Genomic DNA, 18046 nt, shown 5'->3' with positions numbered 1-18046 from the left:
ACAATGTGTGATTCTTATAAATTATTGGTGCCGTGTTTTTCCTCTTCAGTGACAGTAGCAGTGCCAAGAATTCTTATTTAGCCCAATGGAAATGGCCGGCATTTGTAAAGGGCCCTCTGGGGATTGTTTCATGGATAGAGCTCAGCTTTTTATCAATGTTCATTGCACTCCTTATCTGGTCCTTCTCTTCTTACTTGCACAGCATGATGGCCAATATCACCAGACAATCCGCGGCTGAGATGGGAGAGAAAGTGTAAGAAACAAGCCTTTTGATTTTCATATAAAAATTGTGATGACTTATAATGATGACGACGGGTGGGTTTTGGCAGATGGGAAGCGAAATTGTACAGTGCAGGGCTGCTGTTAGGTCTTGTTGGTAATATTTGCCTAGCATTTCTCTTCTTCCCGGTGACCAGAGGATCTTCGGTGTTGCAGCTTGTCAGCCTCACGTCAGAGTCCAGCATCAAATATCATATTTAGCTCGGCCATCTTACTATGACCCTCTTCACTGCACACGGCTTGTGTTTTGTCATCATTTGGGCCTACACACATCAAATTTCTCAGGTACAATACCTACAAACACTATTTGAAACTTTTCTCACCCAAACCACAATGGCCAAAATAAAGTCCACAAAACAGATTTTTTTTCTTATTACAAAAAGATGTATAGAAAAGTAGAGAAGTGATATGATCAAAATAAACTAGTAACTAATGAAGTGAAATTGTGGGATTGCAGATGGTCAAATGGGGAAAAGTGGGGATCTCAAATTTGGCCGGAGAAATAGCTCTGCTCTCTGGATTGGCCATGTGGGCAACAAGCTTCCCCCGCATACGGCGCAAGATTTTTGAACTACTCTTCTACACTTATTACCTCTCTGTTCTCTTCATTATATTCTATATTTTACACCTGGGGTTTGCTTATTTCTGCATCGTTCTTCTCGGTTTCTAGCTCTTCTTGATCGACCGGTATCTACGCCTCTTACAATCCCAGCAAAGGGTCTGCCTGGTTTCTGCCCGTGTTCTGCCTTGTCAAGCTGTAGAACTCAACTTCTCTAAAAGCCCAGGTGAGATTGACTTCATTGGTTCAATTCAAAGTTGTAATCATCATCATTTCATTTAAGCACAGTTCCAATGGTGAAAATGTGGGTGATTGATTGATTTTATGCGAATCTGTTGTCAGGGCTGAGTTATAATCCAACAAGCAGCATGTTCACAAACATGCCTGGAATCTCCAAGCTTGAATGGCATCCTTTCACAATTACCTCCAACTGTAATACTGATCCTGAGAAGCTGAGTGTCGTCATTAAAACCGAAGGAAGCTGGTCTCACAACAAGCTCTATCATAAACTTTCTCTGTCTTCTCCTCCGCCGGACCGCCTTGAGGCCTCCATTGAGGGACCTTATGGACCTGCGTCAGCTCATTTTCTGAGGTATTTATGCATCAGCAATACTACATACTCAGAAAAATTATTCTGAAAATTACCCCAAAAAAAGAAACAACGATTTATATTCGTTATTACAAGACACACTCACTTTTAGAGAGTGATTTAAAATAAATTTTCATAATTAATATCATTTTAGATATATCCATAATTGAAAGGTTAACGGTAAAAATATGATTTGTTCTTGTAGGTTACATCTTGTCCCTTAAAGTTTTAAATTCATAACAAATGACTTATTTTATTAATAAATAATAAAAAAAAATTAGATGGGAAAATAATTGACTTAATTAACAAATTTTTATAATATCAAAAATTTATTTCAACTATTAATTTATGTAATTTTATTATTGTATAGGACAATAGTTAAGAATTTATTTTTTTAATTAATTTTATTAAATAAAAAATTCTAACAATAAGATGTTTATAATTTTTTAAATCACAAAAATAATTTGTATTTCAAAATATAAATTACTATAATTAATAAGGGACTTGCAAGTCATCATAGGGAAGTCGTCCGAAGTTTTGACAGTAACAAAGGCTCTGCTGGGTAGGAATTTCTAAATTTAAACCCATCTTTTGATTTCGCTGTAGTGTTTGGTCAGCGTTTTTAAAAATTGATTCTACACCCATTTTGAAAACAGGTCTATCCAGTTATCCTCCTGAATGTCCTCCGAACTTCCGGCCAGTCGTTTGGCCAGTTGACTGGAACAATATTTTTTTTTTTTTTTTGGCACCTGTTATTTTTATATTTTATATAAAAAATATTTTCAATTTTTTTTTAAATTTGTTTTATGAGTTTTAAATAGAATTTTGGATTGTGTGTTTAGTTGTGAGTTATAAGTTTTTTAATCAAATATCATGTCATATCAAAAATTTCAAACTCAATTCAATACTCTTTGCAAAACTCATAACCACACAAATTTTTCATACTGAAATCATAATTTCAAAACTTACAAACTCAAAATACAACTCTATCATCAAATTATAATTCTAAAACTCTACCAAACGCTACCAAAAACTTTCGAGTTAAGACTCAAATACACTCTCAATGATATGATAATGAAGTAAATTCTCATATAATTGAGTGTGTGATAAATTCGAACTAAGATTTATCATTCTATATCTTATTAAAATCCATAACATATAACATAAATATGTATTTAAAAGAGTGTTTGAGATGATCTAAATAAGTATACTTTTCGATTTTTACGAAAAGATGTGCTAAAAAAAAATAGATAAGTGATTTGACTTAAAAAAGATAAAAAAAGTACACTGTTGTAAATTATGCAATTTTGTGGTAAATATTATGTATTTTTTCTAATAAGAATTACAACAATTTATATTTTAGAAATGAAGCTACAGATTGGGAGAGAATTACACATTTTTATAGTAATCTTACACATTTTTTTTTATTCAAACATTTTTTAATCACAAAATACGGAATAATACCACAAAATATGTAACATTACCACAAAAATGCGTAACTTCATTTTTGAAATATAAATTTTCTTAAGTTTTATAAAAAAATATATATAACATTTATTATCAAATATGTAACATATACTACAAAAACAAGTAACAAAGAACATATAGAGGGTTGTGTACCAGATAATTTCCTTCATTTTAGCATGCTAGCTTCAATACTAGGTTTGAACTTTGACGAATGTCATGAGGGGATCTTGAGCTATTTGGATTGTGTAATTTGAGAAAAATAAAAATAAAAAATCTATTGATCCCAACTCTTGTTTGGAAATAAGAAGAAAAATAGAAAGACATTAAGAGAAAGAATTAGCTAAGGTTAACTTTTCATATTTCTGAGCGAAATTATCCTTCTAAACATAGAATAAATTTAAAAAATAAGAGATTATTTTGGTAAAACAATATAAGTCACTTCTTTTCTGAACAAAGATTGGTGCTACATTTCTCTAATTTTGCATCTTTAATTCCACACACTTTAAAGAGGTGTAATTGGAGGTGTTAAAATGGGGATGAGACATTTATCCCAAACCAAGTGTAAATAGAACAAAGTCATTATCTTTTATGCGCAGTTTAAATAAACAAGGAGCTCTTTTTCTTTTCTTTTTTTTATCCCTCTTTGAACTTTAATAATTATTTCTTTCATTTTATCATAAAATTTATTTATTTTTTGTATTTTTCCATTATAGAGTGCAATTCTTATTGTACTTATGATGTAGTTTAGAATTTTGTATTATAATTTTTTTAGTTTTTTCAATAAATTTTGAATTAGTTAACAAATAACCCAAATTGAATCTAAATTAAGACCAAATTAGGCTATATGGGTTAAGATTAGCCTGAAGCCCATAATCTCATATTTTGAAGTCTATAACAAAGGTTTTTGTACTTCAGAAATTTTAAGATGGTCATTCATTTTCAAGCTCGATGGGTTGACCAGTCCAAAGTGATAGACTTAGATCTGAAACTTAAGTTTTAGGCTCAGGCTGATCAATTGTTGTGCCTACTTTTATCTACTCAATTTTCAAAGGGACTATAAAGAGACAAACATATGGTATGCAGGCATGACACACTGGTGATGGTAAGCGGAGGAAGTGGCATCACTCCTTTTATCTCCATCCTCCGTGAGCTCCTCTTTACAAGCAGCATAGGAAGTTGCAGGAGAAACACCCAACAGGTTCTCCTCATCACTGCTTTCAAGAAATCTGCAGATCTCACCATGTTAGACCTCCTCCTCCCAGCTTCTGCCACCGCCTACAACATTTCCAGGTTACATCTCAGGATCGAGGCATACGTAACAAGACAAATAGAACCCGCCACCACCACAGATGACCAGAACCCCTGCCGAACCATGTGGTTCAAGCCCAGTGCCGCGGATGCACCAATTTCTGCAATTTTAGGCTCAAACAGCTGGCTCTGGCTCGGAGTTATAATTTCATCATCATTTCTCATATTCCTTGTTCTCATTGGCATTCTCACACAGTACTACATATACCCTATAGATCACAACACTGAGATAAGATTTTCATACACTTCAAGATCAGCTCTGAATGTGTTGTTCATGTGCATCTCCATAGCTATGGCTGCAAGTGCGGCTTTTGTATGGAACAAGAAACAGACACTGCTGGAAAATTCACTTTTAGCGACGTTTTAAAAACGCCGCTAATTCTTTTTGTGACGTTTAGTACCAAACGCCGATGACGCGGCCGTCGCTATAACTTTATGGCGTTTGAGAAACGTCGTTATATTAGTATAGGCGGCGTTTTTAAAAACGTCGCCAAATGTCCTACTAACGGTACTATGACGTCATTATGACATTTAGCGACGTTTTTGAAAACGCCGTCATAAACATTTATACCTTTTAAAAATCTAACCATTGGGATGGAATATAGTGACGTTTTTTAAACGCCGCCATAGCCTTTTTTAATTTTTAAATTGTGCTAATTTTATACGGCTGAACAAAAAAAATACCTGTCAAACAATTATTTAGAACTAATAATTGATGTTTACTAAAATAATAAATAAACTAAGCTTGAAAACAAAATTAAAAATAAGAAACAATGCATTGCACACCTAAGAATAAAAACAATTCATGTTCAGACTTTAAATACATCAATTAAAATCAAAATGGTTAAAAAGTGTAATTTGCCCAAAAAAATTAAAAAGGAATAGAAAGCACACTAATATGGTTTATAATATTAAAAATACCACTTGTCTTCCAACTCTATCCAAAGATGAGCCTAAACTATGTGCAACAGATGATACATTTGGAATCATACAGTACACTATAATCCAATTAAACAAGATAAAAAGAATTAGAGGGGGGAAAAAAGTAAAAGAACAAGAATAAATAAAATAAGCTTCATCATATTCCCTCCAATGGCTTTTTCCCTCTCCTCTCACGTAAATTCTACATGTAGCAACTTCATATCCATCATGATGATCATCCCTGTCAAACTCTTCACTTGCTTCTTCCGAGTAAGTACAGCTGCCACATGTGAAAATATTCAGTGTGGAGACAAGAAAATAATTGACAATTAATATTTTATAACATATAGCCGCCGCATGTAATTTTCACTTGCTTCTCCCGTCCAAACAGGTTGTAAATGAACGATGATGGTAGAAGAATGGTGAATTATAATTGCCAGATACACATGGACATTGTATGAATGATAATGGTCATTATAGAGTGCCAATTATCTGCTTTAAATGAAAGAAATTGACTGCCAATTGCAACAAATTTTAACAAAGAAATTGACTACCAATTGCAACAAATTTTAACAAAGCAGATAATAGCAGGCCTTTAAACCATTTTTTTCTCCACAGGGATTTTCATCTTGGCCCTCATTCTTGCATTCTACATGGTTCAAATGCTAATAATTTTGTTTGGTCTCAGCCAGACGCTATGTTATTGAGACCTTTTCATCACAGAGGATGGTTTTTAACAGACCCTTTGTGCTTTCCACTGTCCTATAGTGGTTCATGTTAAACACTTGACATTTCTTAACATATTCAAAGATTAATTAAGCCTTATTTCCCAGACAAGAAAAATTACCTCATAGCATATCCAGCCTACGGACACAATAACAGCGACTGCCAAAGCATTAGTAAACTTCCTGTAAATATCTAGTTTTGCCAACATGCATCGAGCCTGCCACATCACATCGATAAACAAATGTTACTTCAGTGGATTTTTTCAGAATTCAGGCAGCAATACTTATATCACATATCAATAAAAATAGCAATGTAGGTGTCATCATTGAATTTAGCCTAGAACATCACAAACTATCCCCAGCAGCAATATATATATATACAAGATATTTACCTCATTATTCTTAGCTCTTCATATTCTGCATCAGTAAGACCATGAGTACAGCTAGTTGAAGATAACATGTCTTTCTCATATCTCAGATGAAGAGCAATGTATCTTCCCCCACGGGATCTCAGCCGCTCCACCAGCTTCTGCGGTCTCACTGTCATGTATTCTCAGAACCTAATTTAACAGGAATATCCCCATAGGAGGCCTCTCAAAAGTAAATTACCACCTACATCATACTTGGAGCAACATTCTATACAAACCTCGTAAGGTTTTAAATGCTAATGAGATTTCAAAAATTTTGTCATTCCATTTCAAATGGAGTAATAGATCCAAAACCATGCATGGTGGCAAATGTTTGATTGATTATAATCATTATAAATTCAACACAGGAAGTCCCAAAATTTGTAATAAAATTCTAAGGAGCATTCAGAATTTTGGTAAGATCAAATTCAATTGTAACTGGAACTAGATTCCAAATTTATTTGGCAGATGAATGTAGGAGAGACAAAAGTTCTAACCTTCCCAAGATTGTCAATAGAAGGAGAGAAGTGGAGAGCATAATGCAGAGCACGACATCTCAACCTTTGGATATCAACAGGTAGATCATTATTTGCAAGTCTGGAATCTGATTTTACAACATGAACCACCTGCAAAAAGTGAATTGATAAATGATCCCTCAAGCTCAAACGACGTGATAATCAGATTACTCTTTGTCTAGGTTCAAATTGGTTTTTTCATTTATTTCAATAAATAACAAACATAAAATTCTAGTTTAATTGCTCAACCTTACTCCTTGGGGAAAACATTGTGAAGGCATTATCCCTTCATCTAAAATGGCTGTTGTTCCATGTGACAACAAAATGCCACCAAACTTGGTTTTTTTGTCTAGCCAGTAACTTTTACTTCTTTTAAAAAAAATCTTTCTTCTTTCCACGGCCTCCTTTTTTATTTTATTTATTTATTTTCTTTTGTGTGAGTGCATGTGTGTACTAGTGCTAGAAAAATTAATAACTTCCTAAGCAAGCATATGAATCTATGTATACCATGACAAATACTAGACTGCAAAATTCCTGCTAATCATACTCCCTCCAGGAGTAAATCAGAAAGAAAACCCATGAAAGTGCTAACACAAAATCACCAACTAACTGCCTTGGCCAATCTCGAGCCAAATTGTTGAGTCTCCTCTCAAAATACACCCTCCAGAGGGCCATTGAGACATGAAGAAGAACACAACCTTTGGCAAAGAAACTCTGAAACGCTCTGTCCTCAACAAAAGCTACCATGAACAGCAGTAACCCAATCACAAATAGAAGCAACCCGGCAAACGAATCAGATATTTGTATCAACAACTGGTCGTGTGGTGTTGATCCCATAAGCTTTTGAGTTGTTTCGGTACCATGGCCGAAAACACAGATTTCTTTGAGATAAAACATTATCAGAGCACCATAGATTAGAGTAATAGCTGAATGGAGCATACAGATTGTGAAGAATCGATCAAAAGCTAAAAGCCCTATCTTGTGAAGTAAATTTCTATAAACCCAGTATCATTTACAGTATTGATTCCCTAAAATTGGGATTGAAAAACATATCCCCAAAAAAAAGAAAAGAAATTAAAACTTTAACCCCAAACTTGTAAGCCAATTTCCAGCTCCAAAGTCCAAACCCTACCAAAAATATACATAGCAAATAGTTGGTCATTAAGAGAAATTACTATAAACCCAGTATGGTTTTCAATGTTGATGATCTGGAAACTGTGATTGGAAGTGGAAACTCCAAGCTTAGATCAGGGTCTTCATAGGCATTGCTCTCATCCTGAAAACCCCCAAAATTCAACTATTTATAGAGTGAATTATATTGGTTATGAAAATCTAAACCCTAGCTCAATTCACAACCCTGATGATCTCAACTTGGGTTTGGGGATTGAAACCCTAAAACCCTAGATCAAGGTATTGAGATCTCCTTCTCATCCTCAAAACCTTAAAAATTTGAACAATTTATAGGGTGAACTGTTTGGTGGGGAAAGTGAATCGATAAAATCGTACGCAAATAAAAATTGATTTATAGTTTCGATGCGAAGATGGATATAGATATAAGAGAGTCAGGTGGGGAGAGAGCATGTGATATGAAATTGGGGAATATATGTAGATATTTAAACCCTAACCCTAGGTCCACGGGGACGAAGGTTGGTGACAGTTGTATTACATAGGGATAAAAAAATAATTCATTCATATAAAAATACAGATCACTATTATTCACCCTAACAGAGATCCTAAGCTATAAGATTAAAGGTGCTTTAGCAATCAGAGCTAAAAGATTAAAGGTGCTTATAAAAACTAATGCTTTATGTTAGTACTATTACTTTGTTAGTTCTTCTTCTTCTTCTTCTTCTTCTTTTTCTTCTTCTTATTCTTCTTCTTCTCTTTCTTTGAAAGGTGAACCTATATTTAATAAGAGCAAGTATTGTAATTAATAAGATATGATATTTGTCAAAAAAGCTGATTAAATGATTACTCACCTCTTGGGATGTGACATTGGCCGAATAGTGGGATGACTACTAAGTGAATCCACAACCTATAATTCAATAAGAAGCTGAAGTTGTATATTAGCTCTAGGTAATTGAAAAAAAAAAGCTTTTTAGCTCTGCTGCCATAGAGTATTTAATTTAGTAAGTGGTTAAAACAAGAAGATGACTCACATTAGGAGTATTTAATCGTGTTGCACATCAGAAGAAGCCACAAATTAATAGTTATTACAAGACAATTGAAGACCGTTGTGCTGACATCCCAAAGGCCAAACATCTTGCCATTCGAATCAACACTGTTAGAACTGGAAGTGATCGCAAAATTGTTTATGACTAACACCCTCTTAAAATTTTCAAAACTTTGTGATCAATACAAGAAGTCCTTCCAGAAAATGTTATCAAACGGAGCAGTAATTGGTTTTGAAAGAAAAAATAATAATCATCAATTGAAAAATAAATAAATAAATTATAGCAGTTGGGCTTCTAAGAGTATAACCTGCCACCCAATTAAATTCCCAACCTTGATTTCAATATGCTACTTTGCTAAACAAATATATTTTTTAGCTGACTTTTCACTGCATCTCTCATAAAGCGTGCAATCTCCACTTGGTCACCCTGGCCATAGAATTTAAAGCAACTTTTAAATTACAATAATCTAGAGACACAACTCCAACCACGACCCTTACACATACCTGCATGTAGGGCATGTGCGGGATGTGGTTGGAATTGAGTTCCCTAAATTTCTCTTTAACATATTGAATTGAACGCTCTAAAAAATGAATTTGATGTATTTACATGAAAAATCAAACCAGACAAGAATGCTCCTTACTCTGCTTTCTACTTCTCTAATTTCATCAGTTTCTGAATTGATAATAAATTGTTTCATGTCATTATCAATCAACTTGCATGCTGAGTCAAAGAAAAACAAAGATATATGATTTAAGTTGTTACTAATAAATAAATAAATAAGGAAACAACATATCTATAGTAAGATTTTTTTTTTTATATATAAATGATGCCAAAACTCTTTTAAATACTAACCATAAGCTATATTAATGGCTGTTTCCATCTTGTCCCCTGTAAGAACCCAAATCTGATTCCAGAAATAAAAAATTATTTGTTCAAAACCGATGCATACCTCATCCAATTTTTTCTCACGGAACTATTAATATTAAAGGAACTATTTGTGATCCACCCTTGAGCAGGTCAAATACTGTAACAGTGTGATCCCTACCTCAATTGAAACATAAAGAGAAATGGGGATAATTGGTGAATACAAAGTAATTAGGGTAAACATATTTAAAAAAACAACCTGTAAAAGAAATAAACAACATCAATAACGTGAGGGCACACCGCCTAATTACTAAAGTAAGGAAAAAGAGGTTGAAGAGCTTTGAAGTTAGATTTCCTATACAAGAGTTGAGAAGATACAAAAGCAGAAATAATGAAAGAAAATTGTGTTACTCACAATAGTAGGAGGCATCCATTTGATATCCCAAAGGAAGTCTGTATGTTCCAACAAGCTTGGTACCCGTTAAGTGGTGGGTGGAACATTGGCTGGTCAAGCAAGCCTGGAAAGTAACTTCCAATAAAACCCTGGTCTGCGCCATCTGGGTTATTTCTCCCAATGTCCAACTCATGAAGCATGTCATTAAACACCTTCATTGATGGCTGCAATTCCATATTCCAAATAAAAATCTCAGTTTCTATAAAACATGTAGCTTCTTTTTTTTTGAATTTTTTTTATTGGAAAATCAATTCGTTGAAATTTTGTTGATATTCAAACATGAGTTTTGAGAAGCTCCAAGGGAAGAGTGACAAAAAGCTAAGCTAATTTTATCACTTTTCCATTCCCTTTTCCTTTACTTCCACAAATCCCTGCTCAAATCTAAGATCCAAACTCAGTGTGAAACATCTAAAAGAACTCTATAAGAAATTGTATTAATGTTCAGTGAATCGTATCTCTGAGCAGTACACCATCTAGAACATGATTCAGAGGAGGTAGATTTGAGTAGCTGTAGGAAAACCCCAACACAAAAATGTAAGAGGTAGATTTTACCTCTAATACAAAGAGGCCAGTATGGAAGATGCAGGGGTTGATAAAAACTGCACAAAACTGACCACATTTGAACAACTCGTCTGTTTTTTGGAGGAAGAGGTTGTCAGAATCAAGCATAACCACCCTGTCATAGTCCACTAGTTTCCACGCATAGAGTTTGTTCAACGTTAACTTGAATCTCCTGTCAAAATTAAGTTGATTCTTGTATGGATTGTTCAGATTCTCTACGCTCATCACCTTCGCCCCATCTTCCTGTTAGGCCCTTTTCTCTAGTTAGATAGATTTTTTTTTTGACTTGCATGTGAATGAGAGAGAGAGAGAGAGAGAGAGAGAGAATGGAAGAAGTATGAAGCATAAAAAGAAGGAGAAGAGAGGAGAAGATGAGATAAAAAAAGGGTGTCAGACTATTACCATGTTTAGGTTCAAAACAAAAAAACATTGAAGAATGTTTCTAGATTTATATATACATGAACCAATACAAGGAAAGGCCAGTGACGAAGGAACTTTACCCCAATCAAGACCTAGAAGAGACAAAGAAAGACATTTTCTGTTAAATGCAAGAAGAAATTACTAAGCATTAGTCATTTTTTCGCAATCAATGGCACATGACAACTATTCCAATTTTAAAAATCATTACAAAAAATTCTAGATCGATTCTGTACTCTACAGATTACACATTTCAGATACAGGGAGAAAACATGAAATTAAGAACAGTATAACAAAGGATAACTCATTATAGGTGTGTGATGTAAAAGTAAAATTTAAATTTAACAGTAATTTATTACCTTCCCTTCAACATGCATGCCCATCAAATGCAACTTTGCCCGCATTCCAAAACCCAATCTCTTACTTAATTTCACAGCAAGTATTGCACTCATATCATCTGCAGTCCGAAAATTCATTCCCAACTCCAAAACCTGCATTTAATGAATTTCAACTATTATTCTGGCTACAAAACAGATTATGACTAGAAGTAATACATTATTGACATGAATCCACCATGACTAAGACAGTATTACATACCAAGTGGTCGTCATCAGTGGTTTGATGAAGAACCCTCATTTCTGTGAACACAGGAGGTGATCGTCCCATATACAGATGCTGAACTAGAAAAATGGAACAAGGACAGCAATTAATCGTATTTAGGAGGGTAGACTCGTACCACAGTCCATGGTTTGTTCTTCTCCAAGAACCAAGGTATGCTAGGGAGGAGAATTTTCTGTGAAACAATGGGGCCAAATCTTTTCAACCACATGGTTCAACCACCGCACAGTTTCAAAATCAAAGAGTACCTTTAGAAAAGCAAAAAAAAAAAAAAAAGTTGAAATTATAAACATTTATACATATTCATACGGGCAAGAAAGTAAATTCTCAGAAGGAATCTCAATATCTAACTGCATACATATATGTACATAGCAACATACATACATAGAGATAATAAAAAAGATGCAAAGAAAAAATGCCACATATTTGTTCGAGAAGTTAACTTTTTTATCCCCAAATTATAAAGTTGTTAATACAACTTCAACAGTATGTCTTCCAATCAAATTTGATCAGGTAAAGCAGTTCAAAACAGCACAATGTTAGGGTCTTCAAGTTCTGGTTTCACTGTCCTTAGTACAAACACCAAAAAATCACCATGAACTTTCTTTATTACCCATACTTCTTTCCATTACATGGTAACTAATATATACTCAAAAAATCATAATCATCATACAACAAATAAAAGCATCAGATTGCCTTACCAAATTATGAACAAAGTTGACTTAATTAAGGTTTATTTTCGAAACCCAGAAAATTAGGATTTTTGCTTATATGGATTATGACAGAACAATGTTAGGGTCTTCAAGCTCTGGTTTCACTGTCCTTAGTACATAAGATTATTAGTGGTAGCCAAAAGGAAATGGGACAATGGTGACTTATGATTAAGGTAGGTGACTTGGTTTTCTCTTTGTGAGGGATGTGAAAGAAAGTTGTTGCTACTAAGTTATGTTTGATTCTCAAGAAAAGGCAAGAAAAAAAGAAAAAAAAAAAGGTGAAATCATTTAATTTTTGCTTGTTCACTTTAGGGATATTGGCAAAAAAGTGGCAATCCCTTGTTCAGAAAGCTTCATTTCTAAGGCAATATGATCTTTGTTTCATATACTAAACATCTTGAGAAAAGCTCAAAGCAAAGACCAATGTGTGATGATTGTTTCCAAAATCAAAATGACAGCAAAACACTAAAGCAAGAAACTTATATAGCATAAAGGTTAGCCACACATAAACCCATAAATTCTATGATGATGTTTCACTAAGCCAATAGTCAAAAGATCTTTTGGATTCTTACCATATTCCTTCTAGGATGCTGAAGTGGTGATTTTGCAGACAAAGATGAGGAATCACAACCAGCCTTTGCTTTATTTGAAGAACTTTTAGTATTTTTAAAGGGGTCTTGTATTCTTGCACTCTTTTGAACAATATATATCTGCAGAAAAAATAAGTGACAGATCACAGAGAGACACATCAATTTCATTTATTGCAGATAAACATTAAACAAATTATTACAGATTCAATGCCTTTAAAAATTAATACTGTTACAATAATAACCTGGTTAGCCAATCTAATTATTCTTTGAACAAATCCATTTTTTTCTGATGCGGGCAACAAATTTGATTCAACAAACGGTCTAGTATGACCAGCAAAAATTGACGTATACCTGTTTGACCAATCTAATTATGCTTTGAGTGGCTTGTACTGAGCACATTATTCTTATTGGATTTAGGAAGTGAATGAGCACCTGACCTTGAAGCAGGTATTTCATTTTTCCGACTCAACTCTGCTCCGAAAGTGTAGTGTTTTTCTGCGATCGATCTATACAATTAAAATCAATTAAAGTTTCACTTCTTTCTCGAGAACCGAGATTAAAACTAGAAACTCTCAACCGAAACTCAAAAAAGAAAAAAAAGAGTTGAAAAGTAGTAAAATGATGAACACGTGAGAAAGGAGAAGAAAGAAGAGGGATGAATTGAGGAAATGTAGAGAGGACATAATCGAATCAAAAGAATACAGACTCACGAATACCTGGATCAAAGCATTGCACTGTTTACGAATGCCTATGAACTACATAATGCCTATGAGAATTGCACTGTTTAGAGCTGAATAAACTTAGAAAATGAATAAATTTACTCGTCCATAACTAGTAAAAAAGGTTATCCCTAATCAAAGCATGGGAAGAAAGTGAGAAGTCAAAAGCAGAGAACAACTAAGATTTTTTTCAAATATATGATGTTATTTCAGAGGTAATGAGAAGTTTTCTCAGCAACCAAACAAAGGATCGAAAGCACAATCTAGAGTTCTGAGATTGTAGAGCTCTGAGATTGTAAAACAAAGGACCGAAAGCACTAACCTCTGATTGAAGAGATGAAGAGTTCCAAATCGAACTTCGAAATCACGGAGCTGAAGTAGATTTTGAAGGATTCGATTGGTTTTTCTGAGATTGTAGACGGCGGTGCTCAAAATCGAACTTCGAAATTGCAATCGCTTTGAGAAACTACGAGATTGAAGCCATACGGTTGCAGATAGGTTGGGTCTGAGAAACTTAGAAATCGCAATCGCTCTGAAGAAGAATCGAGAGAGAGCAAGAGAGTGAGAGATTTGAGTGAGTGATAACTTCGAACTTGACGGCGGTGGGTTTTCAAAATAAAGGTGTGGAGAGACAAAATAGGGTTTGTCATTTGGAGGCGCTTCCAAGCGTCTTCTATTCATAAAACGGGGTCGTTTTGATTAACAACAAAAGCGACGTTTAAAAAACGCCGTTAATTATCCAAAAAAGTGACGTTTCATAAAACGTCGTTAATTAAACGCCGTAAAATCTCTAATTTCCTGTAGTGAGAGTGGTAAGGAAATGAGACAAAAGATTCAAAACTTGGACATGCCAACACCAATGGCATCGCCAGGACAAGTTGTGTCAAGCTGCTATGACGTGGATGATAGAGAATTGGAAAGCCTTCCCCACCAGTCCCTTGCTCAAAATACTACGGTGCACTATGGTCAAAGACCGAATCTTAAGAGTAAGAAAACTTTCTCATCCCAATTTTTATTTTTATTTATTTTTTCCCCTTCATTTGATTTTTATAACATTACTCTTAATTTCATCACAAGCTACTTGGCTATGACTTATATTATGTAAACTAGGTTTTTATTTTATTTTTTTCAATGCAGAATTAATATTAGAGTGTGAAGGATCGAGCATTGGGGTTATTGTTAGCAGTCCAAAGAAGATGAGGCAAGAAGTTGCAGCAATTTGCTCATCTAGTGAGGCAGATAACCTACATGTCGAATCAATCAACTTTAGTTGGTGAGCTGTGTGAAGGAAAGCTTGCTTTTCAATTTGTAATTCAATAGATGATTCAAATAACCACAAAGCATGTGAGGCTTCAAATGTTTATGGATCTATTATAGCCATAGCCATGAAGTTAAGAAACACCAGTCTTCCAATTGTTGACGTATGTAACATGCGAACAACACAATGATTTTATAATATTTAAAAGAGTTATGCTATTTAGAGCGAGCAAGTTCACATTTGGGCTGTTGTCTTGGACCACGCAACCAAGCTAGAAGGATGCCTAGATATTGGGTTAGGCTAGTTGATAGGCTTGGGCCAAGGACCGGGCTAGGTTAAATGATGGCCAGGATTTGCCTTGATGAGTGAATGGCACCTTAACCGGGCTAAATGCTTCAGTCGAGCTCTGAAGTTAGGCGGGATTTGCCTTGGCGAATAAATGAGGTTCAATTGAGCTAAAGGAAGTGGGCTGAGCTAGGTTTGAGTGATGATCTTGTCCACAATCGAGCCAAGTACTTCAACCGCGCTTCAGAGTCTGGCAGGGTTAGCCTTGGTGAGTGGATATAGCTTGACCAGGTTAGAAGTAACTCACTAAGCATTTCAGATCTGGACTGGCTAGGGATAGCTCGATCCCGAAGGTTGGTCGACATCCAACCGAGCTATGGATTGCTCGGAAGAAAACCCACTAGTAGTATGTGTCAATATCATTTGGATGTTTAGCTAATACTGTTTGGTAGTATTGATGCATGCACGAGTAAGGCAAGGAGAGGATAATACATCCACACGTCCAAGAAAGGATGTGCAAGGTAGTGCAACAAACTATACAAGTCCTGCGACGCCTCCACGCAAAATGTCTGCAATTTCTTACACTAAGCTATCCTTACTTCTTTGTTTTCCCTCTAAGGGTGCTAACTTAACTATTGGAGGGGTTTTACGGCAACACATCTGCTGGGGGTAGCTCACCATTGTTATGTTTTCAGGCTATACCATTCGGAGTGGCACGGAGCTTGGTTGCAATAAATACGAAAGTAAAAAATATTTACTCCTCGTACAATTATAGTCGTCTGTGGGAATCAAAACATTCAAACCCTTGTCCTCTAAGTTTTTTTTGATCAACTTCAATGGCGAACAACGAAGACATTCTGCTGTCTACCGTCGATGGCATTACACCAGAGCCTATCCAACGGTGTGATGACTTGCTCACCTTTCTGACAATGGTTGGTTTGGAGACCTCCACACGAGGGCTACTAAGAGACCAACAAGATAAACACACAAGGAGTTCTCAGCACTCATTGAGCCCTAAAGGGTGCCACTGGCAGCGATGGTCGCACACTCAGTACTTGGAGAGTAATCTGAGAGACCAGGATGCCATCATTCAAAGAATAGAGATGGAGATGGAGGCCATGAAGCAATAACTGAAAGGAAAGGGGATCGCTGGAGTGGAAAACCACAGTAGGCATGCCCAATCCTGTGGCTCAGGTAGTCAGAGTAGGCGACGGACACCATCACATCTAACGCCGGCGAAGAGGTCCAAACACTTAGGATAGTAGCTACCGCCCCTTACATCTAACGTCGGTATCATGATACTCATACTTCGCTTGTTTGGAGGACCTAAGGGATGTCTTGGAGGACCGAGCACGTTGGAAGGAGGCCCTGAGGGCTCCGACGCTACAGAGGTTGGCCCCCAGAATTCATGCAAGCCGCCGTCACGCTTGGTGGTGAATGCACCAGTGGCGAGGCTGAGCGCCACCCCCTTTTTCCTTGAGATTGAGAATAAATTTCCTATTTTGTCCTTTTAAATTAATAAACAATAGAAAAAGTACAATTATGATATTGATATTCCCAAAAAATGTACTATCAAAAGGGTAATTTTGGAAAATCAACTTTTTTCAAATGCAATAATTGTACTACCAAAAAACGCTGGATTCCCCAAAAGGGAGCATTATTTTGGGACAGAGGAAGTATTTGGTTTCAAATTGAATTCTACGTAATCTTATCAGAAAATTCTAAAAATTCAAAATAACACATTAACCTAGGCATATTCGTGATCAGATGCCGATAAGGCCTTCAATTCGCATACCGAAACAAAAGCATAGACATATATTCCTACCATGAACAGATATAAACATAATTATCACATGCAATTAACTCAGAATTTCAGCTTAATTACTGATTAAGCATTCTAAAATAAGGTTTAGTAGCTAATCACAGGTCGGAATTGTTACACTATGTGACCTAATTGAGTACCAATTCAAACAATCGAGTTCATATAATTTCTAAATATTGGAAACACTTTCTGGAGCTTGTCACAATTGATCCTGCAATAATTGCTCTTTGCATAACGGTTGACATTAAGAGAAATTAAAATGATGTCATTTTGATTAAGACCAAAAAACAAAAACAAAAACAAAAGCAACAGAATCAACGGCTTCCTCGGCTCTGGTGGTGACAACACGGACGGGTTCTGAATGTACTGCTTGCTCTTCTCAAAAGCAAACTGGCATCGGTCATCCCATTGGAATTTATTTCCTTTCTTCAGGAGACCAAATAGTGGTTCACAAATGAAGGTTAATTTTGTGATAAACCATCTTATGAATTGCACTTTACCCAGAAAGCCTCACATCTCGTTTTTAATCCTTGGTGGTGGCGTTTCTAAGATGGCCTTGATTTTGGAAGGATCTACCTCGATGCCCCTCTGTGTGATCAGGAACCCTAGCATTTTCCCTGCTGTTATGCCAAATTTACACTTTTGTGGATTCAACCTCAATTTGTACTCTCTGATCCGTTGAAAGAATTTCTTTAAGGCGATGTAGTGGCCCTCTCTTTTCTTGGACTTGACAATCATGTCGTCCAAATAAACCTCCACCTCTTTATAGATCATGTCATGCAGAATTGTGGTTACAGCCCA

General features: G+C 35.5%; 2 protein-coding genes and 2 long non-coding RNA genes across 6 annotated transcripts in view; 1 reads left to right on the top strand and 3 right to left on the bottom strand.

Moving 5' to 3' along the window:
• The window catches only part of LOC114318559 (uncharacterized), a 174415-nt gene extending 159258 nt beyond the window's left edge, over positions 1–15157 (top strand). Inside the window, 7 exon segments of the mRNA XM_082913107.1 lie at positions 56–253; positions 330–564; positions 737–1064; positions 1181–1430; positions 3978–4538; positions 14691–14866; positions 15018–15157. Of these exon segments, the coding sequence (XP_082769233.1) occupies positions 56–253; positions 330–564; positions 737–1064; positions 1181–1430; positions 3978–4538; positions 14691–14866; positions 15018–15157 (1888 nt within the window).
• On the bottom strand, positions 4996–6204 carry LOC145796866 (uncharacterized). Its single transcript, XR_014337493.1, has 2 exons — positions 5971–6204; positions 4996–5403 (listed from the first exon to the last, which is right to left on the bottom strand). It is a non-coding gene; the product is annotated as an uncharacterized LOC145796866 (long non-coding RNA).
• LOC145796865 (uncharacterized) lies at positions 6246–7098 on the bottom strand. Of its 2 annotated transcripts, none has more exons than XR_014337489.1 (3): positions 7020–7098; positions 6753–6881; positions 6246–6408 (listed from the first exon to the last, which is right to left on the bottom strand). It is a non-coding gene; the product is annotated as an uncharacterized LOC145796865 (long non-coding RNA). The 2 variants fall into 2 exon arrangements; XR_014337490.1 differs by having other exon boundaries at positions 6246–6388.
• LOC114257998 (putative glucuronosyltransferase PGSIP8) lies at positions 7649–12207 on the bottom strand. 2 transcript variants are annotated; one of them, XM_082882349.1, is made up of 8 exons: positions 11838–12207; positions 11600–11731; positions 11226–11335; positions 10815–11066; positions 10224–10426; positions 9797–10067; positions 9585–9664; positions 7649–8046 (listed from the first exon to the last, which is right to left on the bottom strand). In XM_082882349.1, the coding sequence occupies exons 3-6, from the start codon at positions 11226–11228 to the stop codon at positions 10055–10057; spliced, it is 471 nt and encodes a 156-aa protein (XP_082738475.1). In that variant the 5' UTR covers positions 11229–11335; positions 11600–11731; positions 11838–12207; the 3' UTR covers positions 7649–8046; positions 9585–9664; positions 9797–10054. The 2 variants fall into 2 exon arrangements, 1 of the variants encoding a protein (XP_082738475.1); XR_014337488.1 differs by having other exon boundaries at positions 9797–10426; positions 10877–11066; positions 11838–12204.
• Positions 15158–18046: the final 2889 nt, after the last annotated feature.

Source organism: Camellia sinensis, chromosome 1 (assembly GCF_055761805.1).
Source record: "Camellia sinensis isolate YWXY chromosome 1, ASM5576180v1, whole genome shotgun sequence".
Taxonomy (NCBI): Eukaryota; Viridiplantae; Streptophyta; class Magnoliopsida; order Ericales; family Theaceae; genus Camellia; species Camellia sinensis.
This window is presented reverse-complemented; position numbering and strand designations above follow the sequence as displayed.